Raw genomic sequence first — 18,111 nt, 5'->3', positions numbered from 1 at the left:
ACAATACAGTACGGCACAGTACATTCTGGTAGTAGTCAGGATGTAGGTAGGTTAAAGGTGAACGTCCTCCAGAAACCTTGGGTTGTATGTGTGCAGACGTGAGAACCTTGTGTCGTCCCTCGGTCGGGAGGGCCTTGCTGGGAAGTGTATAGTGATGTCCTGACTCCCAGCTGAACAGAAAACGTAAAACGTGTTTTAAAACATGCTGCTTGATGCTAGGTCTAGATGAAGGTTAGGCCATGTTGATTTCATTATATGAATGACATCGACGCGCGCATGAAATGTTGGAATTAAAAAAAAACAGAGCAGATTTAAAAATCTTCATGTTTATAACATTGTGTTCATCTTCATCAAATATCTTTTTTTTTCAACATATTAGTATAAATTATGTTTATATTAAATCGTTCATATTCTATTCTTATAATAGTAAACAAGTTTGTATTAGTTTGAGTTTGATGTTTTTGTTTGGGGTCTTCCCCCAGGCCCAGGGCTCATTGAAAAGCGCCCCACGGGCGATATGTATCCCCCTGGTTAAATAAATAAAAACAAACAAACAAAACAAGTTTAGGCCTTGGAAGTGGTGAAAAAAAACGTACCCGAGGACACGGTCTGCATCCCGTCATGCACCTGTGCATCATAGATTCTAATCTGAAAAGAAACGGACGTGAGTTCTGGAATCAAAGTCTCTGAATTCTGCTCGGAATTTTAGCGTGCAGTGTCATTTAGTTGATGTCTATCTGTCGCTATATATACTAAGTCTTCTTTGTCATCATATCGTTATGAATAAAATTCATCATAAAAAAATCTAGCCTGCTGGTTGACTGTTAACGAGCATTTCATGGCTGCTATCATGTGGTCATAATTATAAATGGACAGCTGGCAGCGGTAGGAGAGTTCCGTTTATAACTGGTACACGTGGTGTAGCCTCTACCAGGCTTCGGGAGGCGGCTGGAAAGAGTCACTCGGAAAATTGGTCAACAAGAGAGAGATAACATGCCGGGGGACTTCAAGAGTCCGCTAGAGAGTACAGTTTGCGGCATCCACACTCACACTCCAGCCGTTTCCCACAGCCTGGTAGCCGGCTACTAGTGGTGCACCCCGTCTGTGCCTCGCCTCTCAGTGCTATCGGACTGCTCGGTAAAACGTTAACAAGCTGTTTAGTTGACATTAACACAGATCCCACCTTTGATAACAAGTTCTGCTCATTCTCTTTGATTCTCCTGTCTTCCTCTGGGTCTGCCCGCTGATCTTCCGGCTGGTACAGAAAACTCTCGTTTGTGTTCCCAACTTGCTTATTCCAAACCTGCAAGAGTTAAAAATTTTAAAAGACGTTGCCATCGGGTTATTCAGAAAAAAAGATATTGTTTTGTAAAACGACTTTAAGATATTGAGTTTCACATTCGTAACTGTGATGTAAATTGATGCTGGATATAATGATTGCACATGCACAGTTTCAACAGCATTTATCTCAACTTTTCTTCTCTTCCTCCACCCCCCTGCCCACGTTTCCTTAGTATATTGTTGAGTATGGAATGATGGTAGTGTTGAGTATATATAAGTGTTGAGAAGTATATACGTATCCATCCTGATGAGAAGACCAGCAAACACGTAGTTCACAAGGCATACCACTAGGAGTTAAAAAAAACCAAGAGGTGGAAAGACCAGATACAGACAGACACAGGGCTCACTCTAAGGGAAGCTGAGGCTATGGCCCTGGATAGAACTGCCTGGAGGAACCATATACGAGGGGTAGCAAGGGGCCAGTTCCTGGCCTGAGCAAGTAGGCAGATAGGCATATATCCATCCTTGGGCCAAGTCTCTATCATGTGTGGCTCATGTCTATAACCATGTCATCACTTCAGAGCAGCAGCTGTAAGTACCTGATGGCCATCTTGTCCGTTCTGTTCGAGCATCTCGGCCAGAGAGCGCATGAACGGGTCCTTGGAATATCCGTATCCCCGTATGGACCCTTCTCGTCCTGGGTCCGGGGTATTGCCAACGCTGGAACAAGGTCAGAGTATACACATATATAAGTCATATCAATTAATATACCAAAGAACACTGTCTGATTTCTATAAATTGTTCAATGATTATAAAACCATAAGAATTAAAAACTGATTTCCTCTGAGTTAAGTGTTTCTGTTTCATTCTTACTAGGATTGGTTGAGGTGTATACATGTACATACGTACATGTACATATACATACGTACATGTATAAATGTACAACATGTACAGAACTACGTCTATTCTCTCAAGATTGGCTCTCAGACTAAGAATGAACAGCGCCACCTAGGGGCCATGTAACGTTATGCATGTGTAGGTGTACAATGGCGGGAGTTTCAGAGTATCAAAATGACGTCCATACTAACCTGTGTGGGAAGCTCTTGTTCCTACTCCTCTTGACCATGATAGCGATCCAGCTCGCAGCGGTGAGGATGATGAGAAGCCCTCCGGCACAGGATCCGATAATGATGTAGAGAATGATGCTGGTATCTAATATATAATACAGTAATAATACATTCGACTGATGTTCGTAATATCCTCTTGTGCTAATTGTATCCATATTCACATTGTAAAGTGAAACACATCTTGCGTTCAAAACACGCGAATGTGCGTCGATCGAATCTGTTTAGCAGAAAGATAAAGCCTGTTGATCAGGACATAAAATATCACCAATACCATACGACGTATTTTCAAAAGAAAGACTTTAAGTTTTACTCACCGACATTTTGGCACCTATCTCCACTGTAGTACCGCCAGAGGTTCCAAGAGCATCTAGGGAGAAAAATATTATTATATAGCCATGCATATATCCATAAAATGATTTCCCGAGTGTATATTTAAAAAGTGATATACCCTTCAAAAATTGGGAGGAAAAATAAAGATTGGTCTTAGCTTATTAGCTGTCTTATTATCGTCACATATGGTTGTAAAGTTGATATTTACGAATATCTATAATCCTCCCTAAAAGGAACAAACTCTGTCCCTACTCACAGGCAAGTGAGATGGTCGTTTGCTGAGTCGCTACACTGTGCGCCGTTGTAACAGTACCCAGGATTGGTTCGGCAGAACGCCATGCACTCGTCACCGATCTTGGTACACTTGATGCCATTTCCACAACCCTCGCGGTTGGAACAGGGCGACATCTCGGTAAAATTTCCTGCAAGAAAGAAAATAGTTAAACTTAGTCCCAAGCAGAAATCTTTTCTTACAACATATCTGTTCGAACAATATATCTGTTCTTACAACACATCTATTCTTACAACATATCTGTTCTTACAACACATCTATTCTTACAACAATTTTGTTCTTACAACACATCTATTCTTACAATATATCTGTTCTTACACAATATATCTGTTCTAACAATACATCTGTTCTTACAACACATCTATCTGTTCTAACAATATATCTGTTCTTACAACACATCTAATCTTACAACATATCTGTTCTAACAACACATCTATTCTTACAAAATATGTGTTCTTACAACACATCTATTCTTACAACATATCTGTTCCTACAATATATCTGTTCTAACAACATACCTGTTCGTACAACACATCTATTCTTACAATATATCTGTTCTAACAATATATCTGTTCTAACAATATATCCTTACAACATATCTGTTCTTACAACTCATCATTTTCACATCATGTTCCTCCTAAAAACACGGGTAACACTGAGCCGATCCCTACATCTGCTTGAACACTAGGTTGGCACCTTGAACGGATTGCCTACCTTCCACGGCTAGGCTGAGTCGTCCTACCACAAAGTTACCCAGCGTGTTGTCGGTGTTCTCTACCGCCGTCTGTAACACACTGCCGATCTCCTGTGGACTAACGGCCTCCTGACTCACAAGGATGACGTCAAACTCAGCAATGACACTGCCCTCTCTGCACGATAAAAGCAGATTTTTTTTAATGATCTTTAATGCAATTTTTGCAAACAAATAGTTTACAGCTATCAAAAGATTTGATTTCTTATTCAGTTAAAAACGGGACATGTTTCTGTACATGTACATATTGTCTAATCTCCAAGCAGATCCTATGGTGGCAAGGCAGCATCCAAGCGCGGCTTCGGTGAGATTTTGAACACATGAATCTATGCATGTACGTACATGCATATACGATTTTTGTCTACTAAACTTTACCACGGTATTTCGGTTACCAATTTAGCAAAAAAAGAAAACAAATAGTTTACTTCAATCTACTAACCTTAGAAAATTTTGCGAGGATTTTATTTTTGCTCTCTTGTGTAGCAATAATGTGTCGTTAAGGTCTACAGTACCTGAATCCATTGATCACGATCCCTTGGAAGCCGGGAACATCGGCATAGAGCTGTGACAACTGAACGTGGTACAAAATTGTTAACCTTGTCTATCTTTACCATACAAAGAGATTACAGAGGCACCTACATAACGTTACAACAGTATATAAAAATTAACCAAACGCAAAGCTTTTTGAGGATCTTATGTACATGAGCGTAGCAGTTAGTTCCATGCAATAAGTATACAAAGAGGCAACAGTTTCATGCGATAAGTATGCAAAGAGAGATTCCTTTCTAGAAATTTGCTCAATGTCATCCCTACTTTTGGGTATACATATAGGACGATACCTAAAATCACATAATAACATTGGATGAATTGATAAAGGAAAACTCACGTAGTCTATAAGCTCCTGTGCCAGCTGCTGATACTCAGCCGTGTTGCTGTTGGTGAGCTCCTGGGTGAAATTCTGACTGGTGATCTGGACTTCTATCGCCACGGCACTAGTCACGGCTGTAAAAAGACACAGGCATTTGACAATTGAGACATCTTTTTTGGAAAAAAAATCATAATTCAATTAACACAAAGCCAAGTTTGATGGCTATAGTATTTGTAGCGACATATTCTTAAACATATTCTTAAACTCTTTGTAAACAAAAGTATTTGTATACTGTTCGGTTCTAGTACTATGTTCTTTATAATTAGCCATGAAGGCTTATTATCCACTGACACATATTCTTAAACTCCCTTACATATATTTTTTAATTTCTTTACCAGTGGTCACTGGAAAGGGTACTGTTGTTAGCCCCTGGGTACTGCTACTTTGTGTTGTTGGCTTCAGTGTTGATGACATCAGCCTCTGGGTAGTGCTATTTTGTGTTGGCTCCAAAGTCGATGACGTAGGCGTCTGAGTAGTGCTACTTTTTGTCGTTGGCTTTTGTGTTGATGGCCTTAGTGTGGTAGATGTTGTTCCTTTTGCCACAGCAGACGTAGTCGTGTCCTGGCGTGAGGTGGTTGGCTGTGCCTCGGAAGGCGTTGCAGTTGACTTGCCAGCCGTGCTTGTTCCCTGGCTGACGATCGTCAACGTTTGTGGGGTGTTCGTTTCTTGCACCGCACCCAGCGTGGTTGTGGTTCCTTGTGCCATGGCAGAAGTAGTTTCCTGTAGAATAGCTGGAGTTGTGGTGCTCTGCACTACGGCTGAAGATGTTTGGCCCAAAGAAGTTTTAGTGCTCTGTACTATGAAGGAAGACGTCGTTCGACCGACAGAAGCTGTGGTGCCCTGCACTGCGACAGAAGATGCTGTCTGGCCGACAGAGGCTGAGGTGACCTGCACTGCGACAGAAGATGCTGTCTGGCCGACAGAAGCTGTGGTGCCCTGCCCTGCGACGGGCGATGTCTGGCCAACAGATGTTGTGGTGCCCTGAACTGCGACAGAAGATGTCGTCAGGCCGACCGAAGCTGTGGTGCCCTGCCCTGGGACAGAAGATGCCGTTTGACCGACAGATGTTGTGGTGCCCTGCACTGGGACAGAAGATGTCGTCTGACCTACAGATGTTGTGGTGCCCTGAACTGATACGGTAGATGTCGTCTGGTCGACTGAAAATGAGGTGCTCTGTCCTGGGACAGAAGATGTCGTCTGAGTGGCAAACGTTGTGGTGCTCTGCACTGGGACGGAAGATGTCATCTGACCGACAGAAGCTGTGGTAACCTGCCCTGAGACGGACGATGTCGTCTGGCCGACAGAAGCAGTGGTACCCTGCACTGGCATGGATGATGTCGTCTGATCTACAGAAGTTGTGGTGCCCTGCTCTGCGGCGGAAGATGTCGTCTGACTCACAGAAGCTGTGGTGCCCTGCACCGCTACAGTAGTTGTTTTCTGAATGAAAGAAGAGCTCGTTGTCCCTTCCACCGCAGTAGTTGTTTCTGGGCTGACGGCAGAGGTTGTGATATCCTGCACCACTGTGGAGGTTGTTGCCTGAGCTGTAGACGTTGAACCATCAATCATTACAGTCGTTGAAGGTGACATCACTGGTGAAGTGTCTGCGACATCTGAGGACGTAGCTTGCGTCACACCTGTAGTTGTCTCCAGCTTCTCAGACGTCGTTTCCGGCATGACTACTGATGTTGACTCAGGCTCAGCACTGGAGGTCAGTACCTGCACCGTGGTCGGGGGTGTTGCTGGCTGTCCTGAATTGGCTGGTGACCCTTCCACAGTGTCTGTTGTTATCAATGGTACGTCAGTTTGCGATCTTGACGATGTGGTCTCACTGATTTTAGCCACAGCTGAAGTTTCCTCCAACGTTTCGACTGTAGTTTGAACTTCCATTACTGCTGTTGTAACAAGTACGGACTCTACTGTTGTTTCCCGCGACACTTGTGTCGAGTCCTCAACACCCTTCGTTGTTGTTTCACTTGTTCCAACGCTTGTAGCAACTAGGCTAGTAGTTGCCTCTTTTGTAGCCATCGTCACTTGTTCTGTGACATCCGGTAGCAGTTCTGTTACCGTGCCTTGTGCCATGTTGATCGTGGTGTCCTGGATAGTTTCCTGTGTTGAAAATTCATCTTTAACTTCGTTTGTCTTCGTTGGTATGAAGAAGTCTGTTACAAACTCAACATCTGTCCTTGGTGCTGAAGTCACAACCTCCGTAGTTATGAACACCTCTGTGAATGGAAAACGTAGTGGAATTACTAAAAATGCTACATTTGTGAGCAAATACAGCATATTTCACTCCATGTAGCCCCCCATGCAAAAATGGTTTGTTCCACTCAATCTTTCGTAGAAATGGACCATCCCAAAGCATACTCAACCGTCATAGAATTGATAAGTGTGATATAATCAAGCCAAGCGAATGGCACAAGTTCAATAAAAAAATCTTTAAATTTAGCGGACGTGAAATGCTACATTAATCTAATACAGTCCAATGTGATTTGTCAGCAATCATCCTATTATCTAAGAATACCCTTACCAGGCGTAGTCGTCTTCTTGGGACGAGAGGTTGTCGTTTTCGAAGGCTTGACTGTAGTGGTGATTTGATCTGAAAATAGCGCGATAAGACCGCATTGTGATTCAATATTTGTCGCTTGATTGAAAGCTATATCTAAATTAAAGGGGGTTGATTTAGATCAACTGTATTAAATCTTAAAAGAACACGATAAATCATTGATTGAACAATACATACATCATGCAGTGTACCGTGCATGGATCCTTAACCCGTGATACAAAATAGCAATCATGCAAACAATGCATCAATCAGCGTGTGTTTGCAAAAAATTGGTTCAATTTACCAGTACAGGTTATCCATCTGTGCGGGAGGTACTGCGAATCTAACGCACACCACGGCACGGGCCAATCATCAGTGGTACAGCGGTGGTACGTCCTGCCCTGGTACTGGAACGGGAAGGTACACTCGCAGTACGACCATCTCCCGACTGTGTGCAGACTGTCCCACGAACACCACGGACGGGAAGAGTTTACCGAGGTACACTGGGTGAACACAGAGCCGCCGTACGTAAAAGGAAACACGCAGTGCTCGTCTGATGGTCTGGTAGGTTCCTCACTTGGTTTTCCCTTACAGATCGACCATCTCCCGTCTGTGTACGCTTGGTCCCACGCGCACCATGGAAGTATGTACCCAACAGATGTACATCCGTCGAACCTCTGTCCTTTGTAGTAGAACGGGAATACACAATCTGCAGGTACTGTTGGTAGAGAGGATGTCGGTTGTACAGGGTCCTCACAATAGGACCACCGGCCGAACTGGTACTCTTTATCCCAGGCACACCAAGGCACTTCAGAGTCTTCAGTCGTACAGCTGGCATACTCTTCACCGCCATACGTGAACGGGAAAACGCAGTCGTTTTCGTCTTTCCCGTCTGCCATAGAGTCTTCTGCGAGCCCCTTGCATATGGAGTACCTACCCTCCTGATAGTGTCGGTCCCATGCGCACCATGGTACTACTGAGTCTACCTTGGTACAACCAGTGTACAATACACCGCCGTACATGAATGGGAAGCTACATTTCTCTTCGTCACCGGATCCAGATACCTCTGATACATCTCCAGAAGCTTCGGTTGGGTGCTTGTTTGTAGTTTTGCTCCCCTGTGTACACACGGTGTACCTTCCTTCTTCGTAGTCCTTATCCCACGCACACCATGGTACTACAGAATCAACGAGTGTACAACCGGAATGCCAGACTCCGTGGTACCGGAACGGGAAAACGCACGGGGTTTCGTCCCCAGAGCTAGACATGTCCTCACCGGACGATTCCACGTGCCCCGAGCCTCCGTCAGGTGCTGGTAGTGTTTGTGCAGTAGTTTCGCAGTAAGACCACCTGCCGCTTTGTAATACGTAGTCCCACGCACACCATGGTATCAGCGAGTCCTCCGTGGTACAGTCGGAATGCCATTTATGGTTGTAGTAAAACGGGAAGACGCATCTCCGATCTCTCACATAATTAGGTTCTGGAGTCTGCGTGGGTTTTGTACTGTCGTCATCAGACGTCTTGCAGTATGCCCATCTTCCCGAGCCGTGTTGGTAGATATCATCGACCGAACACCAGGGGTGCGACAAGTCGTGAGTTGTGCACTTCTGATACAACACGCCTTTGTACATGAACGGAAACACACAAGACGTCTCATCCCACAGCCACGCGTCTTCTCCGTCTGTCCAAGGGTTGGACTGGTCCTCGTTTGATTCTCCTGCACCGTTGCCAGTTCCCCCGTCAGTCGTTTTGTTTATCCAATCACAAACGGCCCAGCGCCCCGGCTGGAACTCTGCATCCCATGCGCACCACGGTAGAACTGAATCTGCACGGCTACAGTCTTCGTACCATATCCCCTTGTACTTGAAGGGAAACGTACAAGGTATTTCTGCTCCAGAACCCGACGTCCCTTCTCCAGACCCCTGGATTCCTGATCCTTCGGCACTGCCTTCGTTTTTGTCCGTGTCACAGACCGAGAAGCGCCCGGGAACATACACAGCATCCCAGGCGCACCAAGCCAGGCCAGTACCGTATGCAGCACAATCGTGATGCCATTTTCCCTGATAATTGAACGGAAAGACGCACTTGTCTGGGCGCTCTTTTTTGTTAGGTGGTGTTGAAGTCAGTCCCTTGTCACAGTATGACCACCTGCTTTCCTTAAAGACTTTGTCCCACGCGCACCATGGTATCAAGGAGTCATCCATCGTACACTCTGCATATTCCTTATGTTTGTAGAAGAATGGGAATGTACAAAGGATGTTCTCCATGTCCTCGCCTGATCCAGTCCCACTAGTATCGTCGCCACTGTAGTTGTCCTGATCGTGTGTTACGTCGTTGCACACAGACCAGCGTCCTTCTTGAAAAGTTTTATCCCAAGCACACCATGGTAAGACCGAGTCCACGAGAGCGCAGCGGTTGTACAAGACGCCATTGTAGTAAAATGGGAATGTACACTCAATTTCCTCCCCGGAACCAGACATGTCGGACTCTCCTGATGTTTCTCCTAGGCCTGCTGGCGATCCGTTGTTTTTCTTGTCAGTTTTGCAGAATGAGTACCGGCCTGTACGGTAGAACTGGTCCCAGGGACACCACGGCCTGCCTGATTCTGACACGATGCAGTCGTAGTTCCAGTGTCCGCCGTAGTGGAACGGGAAGACGCAATCGTGAGGCCTCCCCATTACACTGGGCGGTTCAAGGAGTGCCTTTTGACAGTAAGACCACCTGTTTTTGTGGTACATTCGATCCCAAGCGCACCAAGGAGTCAAGAAGTCGACGATAGTACATTCTGTATACAACACACCGTTGTAGTAGAAGGGGAAAACGCACTGACCATGGGACTCCTCGGTGGCTTCAGAAGGCTTGTCGTCATCTCGAGGTGGCTGTGGTTTGGACTGTTTGTCTTTGCAAAATGCCCATCTGCCCGGTTGAAAGACGGGATCCACCGAACACCAAGGAATCAACGAGTCCTCCATTGTACACCCTCCGTACGTTTTCCCTTTGTAGACAAACGGTATATGGCACGATGTGTCATCCCACAACCACGCGTCGTTATCTTCATCCTTCGGTGACACCGTGCTACCCTCCCGCTCCTCACCAGACCCGCTTCCACTGAAGTCCGTCTCATTCCCTGTCATGGAGTCACAGATAGACCACCGTCCCTTCTGATACATGACATCCCAGGCGCACCAAGGGTACAGGGAGTCCTGGTCTGTACAACCTGTGAACATCTCGTTCTTGTACCAGAACTGAGACAGACATCTCTTATCTGGCAGTACCCTGTCTGGTGTATGCTCCGAGTCTGTCGTCTTGCTTTTTGTGCAGAGAACCCACCGGTCGGGCTGGTACAATCGGTCTTTCGCACACCACGGTACCATGGAATCTTCAGTAGTACAAGAGTAGTAGATGTTTCCCTTATAAACAAAAGGGAAGGCGCATTGCGTTTCTCCGGGCTGTTCAGGCTTTTGCACTTCCTCTGACCCGTCGCAGTGTCTCCAGTTCTCCCGCTGGTACATCGTGTCGTACGCGCACCACGGTCGCCCGTACGAGTTCTCCGTAGTGCAGCTGAAGTAGTAATTTCCGTGGTAGACGAAGGGGAAGCTACATTCGGGCTCCTCTGGCTCATGGGCATCGCAGTACCCCCACCTGGAGTACCGGAACACGGAGTCCCATGCACACCACGGTCGACTGGAGTCTATTGTAGTACATTTGTGGTACATCTTGCCGTTATATTCGAATGGGAAGGTACATTCTGACGGAGGTTCTGGGCCAGATTTTGTCGACGATGGTACCGAAAGATTTGCAGCTGCGGTACCAGTTGTAGGTACAACGGTAGAATCTCTTAGTACGCTGGTACGCGTTGTAGGTAGTACTGTAGAGCTGTCCATATCCCTGACGCTTGTACTTGAGACTGTGGACTTGGCCGAGGAATCTGTTTTTGGTTTTCGAGAAGCTGTCGTCATGTCGACTGTCGTTACAAACACTGTCCAGTTCTCTGGAGGGCCTGTTGGCGATTCTGTGTCGGCTGTTGTGGTTGGTGGAGAACGGGTGATCACCACTACACGGAACAATAGGAGGCCATGTTGTAACTACATTAATCTAAATAATCTCGCCTCGTTTGGGGACCATTTCTAAGTAATCTCATTTCTGCATTCAGTCATGTTAAGGATAAGGTGTCGATTCAAATTGATTGGAATTAATATTGCCTAACTCACCTTCTTTTTCACATCTTTCACCATTGTAGAACACATCTTGTGTAACTTGACATCTTAGGAAAAGAGGAAAAATAATTATTACATAAATCTTTGTCCACACAACAAAAGTACAACGACTTTCGTAAGGTGTAGTACAACTATACCTACAAATTAGCAGATTATTTAGGTTTAAACAATTCTAATTATACAAATGAACTAATGTACAGGTTCTAATGTATGCATAGATCAAAATATTGAATTTAACTTACCGTTTGTACTCCTGTTTTCGTTTTGATGTTATTTGAACCCTTGTCATCAAATGATTGCAATATTTTTACCATTTAGGACTTTTGCATTTACATTGAAAAATTGATGATCATATCATAATCAAGGCTTATGGCTACGATTCAGTGATGTAAAACGGTAGTACTGGACTTACTCGCACACTAGTGCCGTGGAGCGGTTGAACCTGCAGGTGCCTCCGTTGAAGCAGTAGTTAATGTTGGAGGAACAGAAGGCGACACAGTCCCCCAACACGCTCACACAGTTCAGCTGACCACAGTCACACGGCGTCACCGCACTGGTCGTGTTGTCTGGAAATCAAGATTCACGGGGGTGAAAAGGTTGTTGCTTCTTTTAATATCAATATAAATTCAAGTACCAGAGTTATCAACCAAGGATTGAGGTGTTCAAAAACTCTTTCCTAGAACTATCGCAGAGTGGAACTCGCTGTCTCCAAGTACAGCGGGGGCATTGTCACTGGATAGCTTTAAACAATGTTTAGAGTTAGATGTTCAAGGTTTAGGTGTAACAAGTCGTTCGGTGTAATGTAGCCAGCCGCCGTCAAAGGTGGTTATACCGGCTATACAGATACAGATACAGTTACAGACCAGCTTAATATTCCTGTGTGGCCTTAAAAAACACAATATTATTCTGCAACGGATGTATCATCGTGTACCCACCGTCTGCGACAAACGCCACCTCCCCCACTGTGAAGTTCCCTAGGGTGGAGTTGGAGGACGCCAGGGCTGACGCAATCACGCTGACGACATCGATGACGTCATCTACCTGCACGATCTCCTCCTGTATGATGATGTCAAACTCCACCACGATACTGCCCGCACTGGGTACGAGAGGACAAGTCGTTACGTAACGTTATCATTTGTATTTATGCCACAGCAAGTAAGTTTTATGGATGACATCAGCGCACGCATTAAGTTTCGCCTGATTTTGGACAAAAAGCAAGAAATTTTGCTGCACTCTAACAGTGGTCAACAAGTCAAAAATGGGCAAAGATGTCTGTTGCCATGCCGGAACGTGGATGGCAGATAAATCTGAAGAGATGAGACAACACAACGCTACTAGTCATTCTTTTGTCTTTTACTTTAATGCCATGATGTAGAGTGAATTTCATTCCTTTTACATGTGATGGTGGCTGTGTTTATGTGATGTTCCCATTGAATCAAAACCATTTGTAATTTATCGAAAAGAGTAGGGGGCCTTCCCGGTGTGAGTGGTTCAAACCTTGCAGTCCGGTCTTACGCAGCTTGTACTAACATTTGTACAAAACAGGTGTCTTACGCCTGAAGCTTTAGGCGGTTATGCGAAACAAACAAACAAAGTCGCAAGAATAATGTTTTCTCCCACCTGAAGTGCTGTATTTCCACACCGACGAATGACTGCACGTCCTTGAACATGGACGTCACCTAAAAACACATACATTTTATTACAAACTGCGCTCGTACAGACTATTCAAATCTACTTATAATGAAGAACATTATCTTAAAATCCCAAACAGAAGTCAAAGAACCACCATCACCAAACTACTTATCAGCTGTCATAAACTCAGCATCGAAACAGGAAGGCACAACCGCACACCTCTGGAGCAAAGGATTTGCCAATTTTGTAACTCAAACAAAGAAGAAGACGAATCCCACTTTGTTATTGATTGTAGTTTATATAGTAATGAAAGAAATGATCTTTTTAGCTATTACAAGTACGTTTCCGTACTTCCAATACTTGCCTAATATTGAAAAATTTATCTTTCTTATGCGCTTTGATCATCCTGTATTATATAAAGCCATTTGAAATTATATTTTTAACATCACAAAGAAACAAGAAGAGCCGAACTTCTGTATTAGAGTAGATTTAGAGCCGTTTGTACAACAAATATATTACCTATTTCATCTGTTCGCCTGTACTTAGCCCGGTAGGGCATGAATGTACAATAAAGGTTACTATTGTGATTTTAAGAGGAGTTGATTCCATTTTTGGAACACGGCATTTTACTTTATGGAGAATTAATACGTGGAAATTTTGCTGACCGCCTTGTTGAACTCCTCTGTGAAGTTGATGTAGGTTGTACTTGAATCGTTCTTCAGATCTTCCATGAAATCTCCCAACAGTCTGACTGTGATGGGGACTCTGGTGACTTGTTGACTGTCGGACACACCTGCATGGGTGGATACGTCGTGTTGGATGGAATAGCTAAAGCTAAAATGTATACACAAATCGCCTGTACCAGGGAACATAAAATGCTAATCGAAAAAATCCTAAATCGCCTAAAACTAAACCCTGCTGTCATGTAGCTGTGTGTTTTTTGGCGGAGGTAGTACTTATCATATTCTTACAAAAACAAATCATATATACGTATATCACCGTAATATCAATTCTTCGCTAAACGTTATTCTATTACAGCGTACCACGATTAGTTGTATTTTGAAAGTACAAGGTAGTTGAGTTGATGATGTAGTATAAGTTCCGTACCTGGCGGACTTTCTGCCCCCGGTGCCGGATACGGACATCGCCTGACGTGGAAGGTGTGTCCGCTCCAGGACAGGAGTCTGTCTTCACATCCGTCAGCGGACAGACCACTCACTACCGGAGTAAAAACAGCCACAATTGCTACGGTCCACAGTTTGCAAATAAAAGTCAATGAAATGTCTTTGAAGAGAAGTAAATCTTAGAGTTGGACCAAAACATGATGAGCACAAGAAAATTTATCAGACAAAAAAGATAACTACTAAAAATAGAAACCGTTGTCTTTAGAAAATTAAGCAGACATACACAGAAGTCACAAGAAAGGGTAGGGATTTCAACGTGGGCTTTTCTTGTTCTGTCTTTAGATAATTGTGTCCGAGAGACTACTTTGAAATTCACATTTTGCCTGTATATGACATTCATGTTAATTCTTATTGGTACTTTGCTAGAACCGAATATCATAACTTCTATTTACACAATCAAAGCACGTTGACATCCAGGATATATTTACAAAATAGAAGAGGAAAGGCTATCAAGCATATCTAGGTTACTTTTCACAAGCATGCTAGCACTGATTGAAGTTCTGCCATTTGCCTGTGCATAATCGTATGACCTCACGAACACCTTTCGTATAACAGCCACACCCTGGTATCAGCAAACTACAAGCTATTGTAAGTGGCTTGTTGTGGAATGCCTACCGACGTATTATGCTCTTTGTTACATGAGGACTCTATGAAAAGCAAACAGTAGTTCTGAGATCCTTCCCTGTTTTTGTTCCTTCTGTACCACTCAAAGGTTAAGTATACGTGGCAAAGTTACGTCAACAAGGAGTTGAAGTGTTTTTGTACACCTAGACTGGGCTCTTTGGAAGCAGTTGTACAACCACAAAGTGTTTCGGAGGATGTCAATGCCCTAGGAGTCACATTTCAAGGACGCCAATTATCTGTCCTCTTGTACCCTAGCGGACATCTTCGATATAATTACATGTATCTGTACCCTAGCGGACGCCTTGAATAATTATCTGTTCTTCTGGTGCATGAAACCACACCTTAACCTAAAATCATAGTCAAATATGCACATTGTTGTTACTGCTTAACACATGCATTTTAATGCTATCTACGACGGTTTGATTCACATCAATCAAAATCTGCGAATATACTTTACCTACAGCTTCTTTATTTCTGTCATCTATCGAAAGGGATTTATTAGGGAACACCAGAAATCACAGATAGACACAACTTTAAACTCAATTGTAAGACAGTCCATTATGTATCCTTTGAATTGTGGACAATAGACTGAGACGTGTTTGAGAGTAGTCGCTTCCCTTGTATGCCATGTGACAAATACTTGAAATTGTCGGGAGCTAAAGAATTTCGGAACAATGCATGATCCTATCAGTACTGTCTGACAGTGGAAGTCGATGTGCGGGGTTGTGTGGCGTAACAGCAGTGTTCGTCCCGGAACCAAGAGGTCCCGGGTTCGAATCCTGCGATGTCACTAATCTTGTCCCCTTAGCAAAGTGTAGCCTAGGAAAGGGAATTACAAGAATGTTCTGAAAATGATTATCTATTGTCCTCTGCGTTAGTGAATGGGTGAATAGGTTGAAAAAATTATATGCTGTCACCATGTTTTGTGCTGAATGTCACAAAAAAAGTCAATGATCACTCGACATGGTAGCCGCAGGTCTTGCGGAACGGACGCCAGGGCACAGCCGCCCAGGTGTGGAGTAAACCACGCCCTAAATCCTCCGACAACGGAAGGCTCTAAGGAACAAGCGGGTTCTTAGAGAAACTCTCACTCACGTCTATACAAACAGTCAGTGAATGTGGTCACTCAACCACGTCCTGTCCCTGTGTTAGATACCGGTGGTACTGTGGTAAGGCATGGTACCGACTTGTACTAGTACGGCATGGTACCGACTTGTACGGTAACTGCTAACTATCCAACTACGTAATATACGTACAGCGCATGATTCGCTGAAGATTATCAGGACAAGTAGTAGCCTTTACCAGGCTTCAGAAGCAGCTGGAAAGCTATACTTTAGCGGACCAACTCTTCTGGCATGTTATCTGTCTATTTGACCAATTTCTACTCTTTCCAGTCGCTTGCGAAGCCTGTTAGAGGCTAGCCAAATAGCGCCAATCAGTTTGTCGCCAGCCAGCTAAATTTGCGGCCACTTTTGCTGTAGATTATGGATACTAGAGTAGCATTTTGTTGTTCTCTGGCCTTGTCGACCTCACTAGACCTGATACAGGTTAAGCTCACAGTATGCGACTGGCACTTCACCACAGATACGAAAAGTATACTGGTACAGTCATCCTGGTTTTAATCGCATTAACCATGTGTGCATACTAACAGCCTCTCTGCTATCTTTAAACTAGAGTCTACACACTCCTATACATTTTTACCATCATGTCTATCATATCAATAGTCACGACATATAGGTTTGATATAGCGACACGTACTGACACCTCAAGAAATATTATGAAAATCACCTTTGAAGTCTAATTTTGTAACTTTTCATAGAAATAACACTGCTGCTATAACTTCAAGTAGGAAAATATTATGACCAGGCCTGTATCAAAACATCCCACCATCAACGTTTTGTTGCTACAGCTTTTTATTCTTTTCAAACGAAATACATTCCTTAGCGCTATATTCACCCTGTCCACATTGTGTACGTCTATTCTAAATGGATTTGATTTCCAATTAAGTACCTCTGAAAGTCAGTTGTTGGGAAGATGAAGTGTCACTTACAATGACCTCCGATCACTTGGCAGGGCAAACTCTCAACAAAACCAGTGAATCGTGTTGTAGAGTATTATTCTATGAAGTGGTGGAAAATTTTGACAACAACAGGAACCCCTTTCATAACAGTGCCCTCTTTTTTTAACTTAAAACTTAAATTAATATTATTCACGGGACCTGAAATGTAGTGGTGTCCTTTGTTATGTGTTTGTCTTGAGTGAGATTGAAAATATTTTGGAATACATCTGAAAAACAATCGTTTACATTTGCGTTCTCAATTCATGCCTTGTTTGTTCAACTTGTGAGCTTCAGTTCAGTTCTGATCAGTTTAACTTCAAACAAACTCTCTTGGATTAAAAATAGTTTAAAACATAATGCATATTGTTTCCAGACTCTTGTTGAATAGAAAACCTATCTTTGCGGCAGGTACTAAACGAAATCTAAAGTAAATATTCGATTCGCCTCGCCAGTAGTAGAGAACGTACGAGTACTTACACGAGGTGAATTGGAGCAAGAAAATGGCAGCGAAAGAAAGAACTTCCATCACGGTTCCTAGTGGAAACCTCAGGTCCATGTCTTGATAGTACAACCCAGAGCGTGAGTTAGTCCTACGTGCCTTTGCCACCGTCACAAGTGTCACCTGTACTTAAGGTACAGCATTTTGTACTAGCGGGCACTATGATAGCGTGACGCACACTCAGGTGAGCCCTTATAAGAAGGGTGGTACCCCTCGCGGACGTAGCGACCTGGGACAGGTAAGACTGGAGAGCTGTTTAAGGCGCGGCCTCTTAAAGCGCACATGTCAATCATGTCAGGGTTGGTTTGTTAAGTTAAGTCGCTAGGTGGTGTTAGGGACCTCACATGACACGTACTGTCCGCCGGTCTAAGAGTACTATTGTATCCGGAATAGTGCCTATCTAGTTCTATCCCTGAATGGGTTAACCCTATCTAGACCGGGGGGGGGGGCTAAAAGTGCCCGCGGCAACTTTGATGTCACATAGCGTCTAAACGGCTAAAGCTAGAACCACCAAACTTGGTGACTTTTCCTAAAATATTGTTGGCAACAAATCTGTATCAGTGGAATAAGATTATGATTTTTCTTGTTGCCATGGCAACAGGTTTCTGACAGGCATTTTTTGCCAAATATAATAATTTCCATTTA

General features: G+C 43.9%; 1 protein-coding gene across 1 annotated transcript; it reads right to left on the bottom strand.

Annotated features, from left to right (window-relative positions):
* Positions 1-1,006: 1,006 nt before the first annotated feature.
* On the bottom strand, positions 1,007-13,888 carry LOC109482834 (mucin-5AC-like). The gene is made up of 15 exons (XM_019785676.1): positions 13,766-13,888; positions 13,089-13,147; positions 12,404-12,564; positions 11,881-12,034; positions 11,463-11,515; positions 7,237-7,305; positions 5,045-6,931; positions 4,668-4,783; positions 4,294-4,352; positions 3,745-3,899; positions 2,995-3,160; positions 2,723-2,775; positions 2,370-2,493; positions 1,881-2,001; positions 1,007-1,303 (listed from the first exon to the last, which is right to left on the bottom strand). Exons 1-15 carry the CDS (start codon positions 13,829-13,831, stop codon positions 1,007-1,009), a joined length of 3,540 nt encoding a protein of 1,179 aa, XP_019641235.1. The 5' UTR covers positions 13,832-13,888.
* Between the last annotated feature and the right edge of the window lie 4,223 nt (positions 13,889-18,111).

Source organism: Branchiostoma belcheri, unplaced genomic scaffold, assembly GCF_001625305.1.
Source record: "Branchiostoma belcheri isolate BF01 breed outbred unplaced genomic scaffold, Haploidv18h27 scaffold61, whole genome shotgun sequence".
In the NCBI taxonomy this organism is placed as follows: domain Eukaryota; kingdom Metazoa; phylum Chordata; class Leptocardii; order Amphioxiformes; family Branchiostomatidae; genus Branchiostoma; species Branchiostoma belcheri.
Note: the sequence above shows the minus strand (reverse complement) of the source record. Positions and strands in the feature narration are given on the sequence as shown.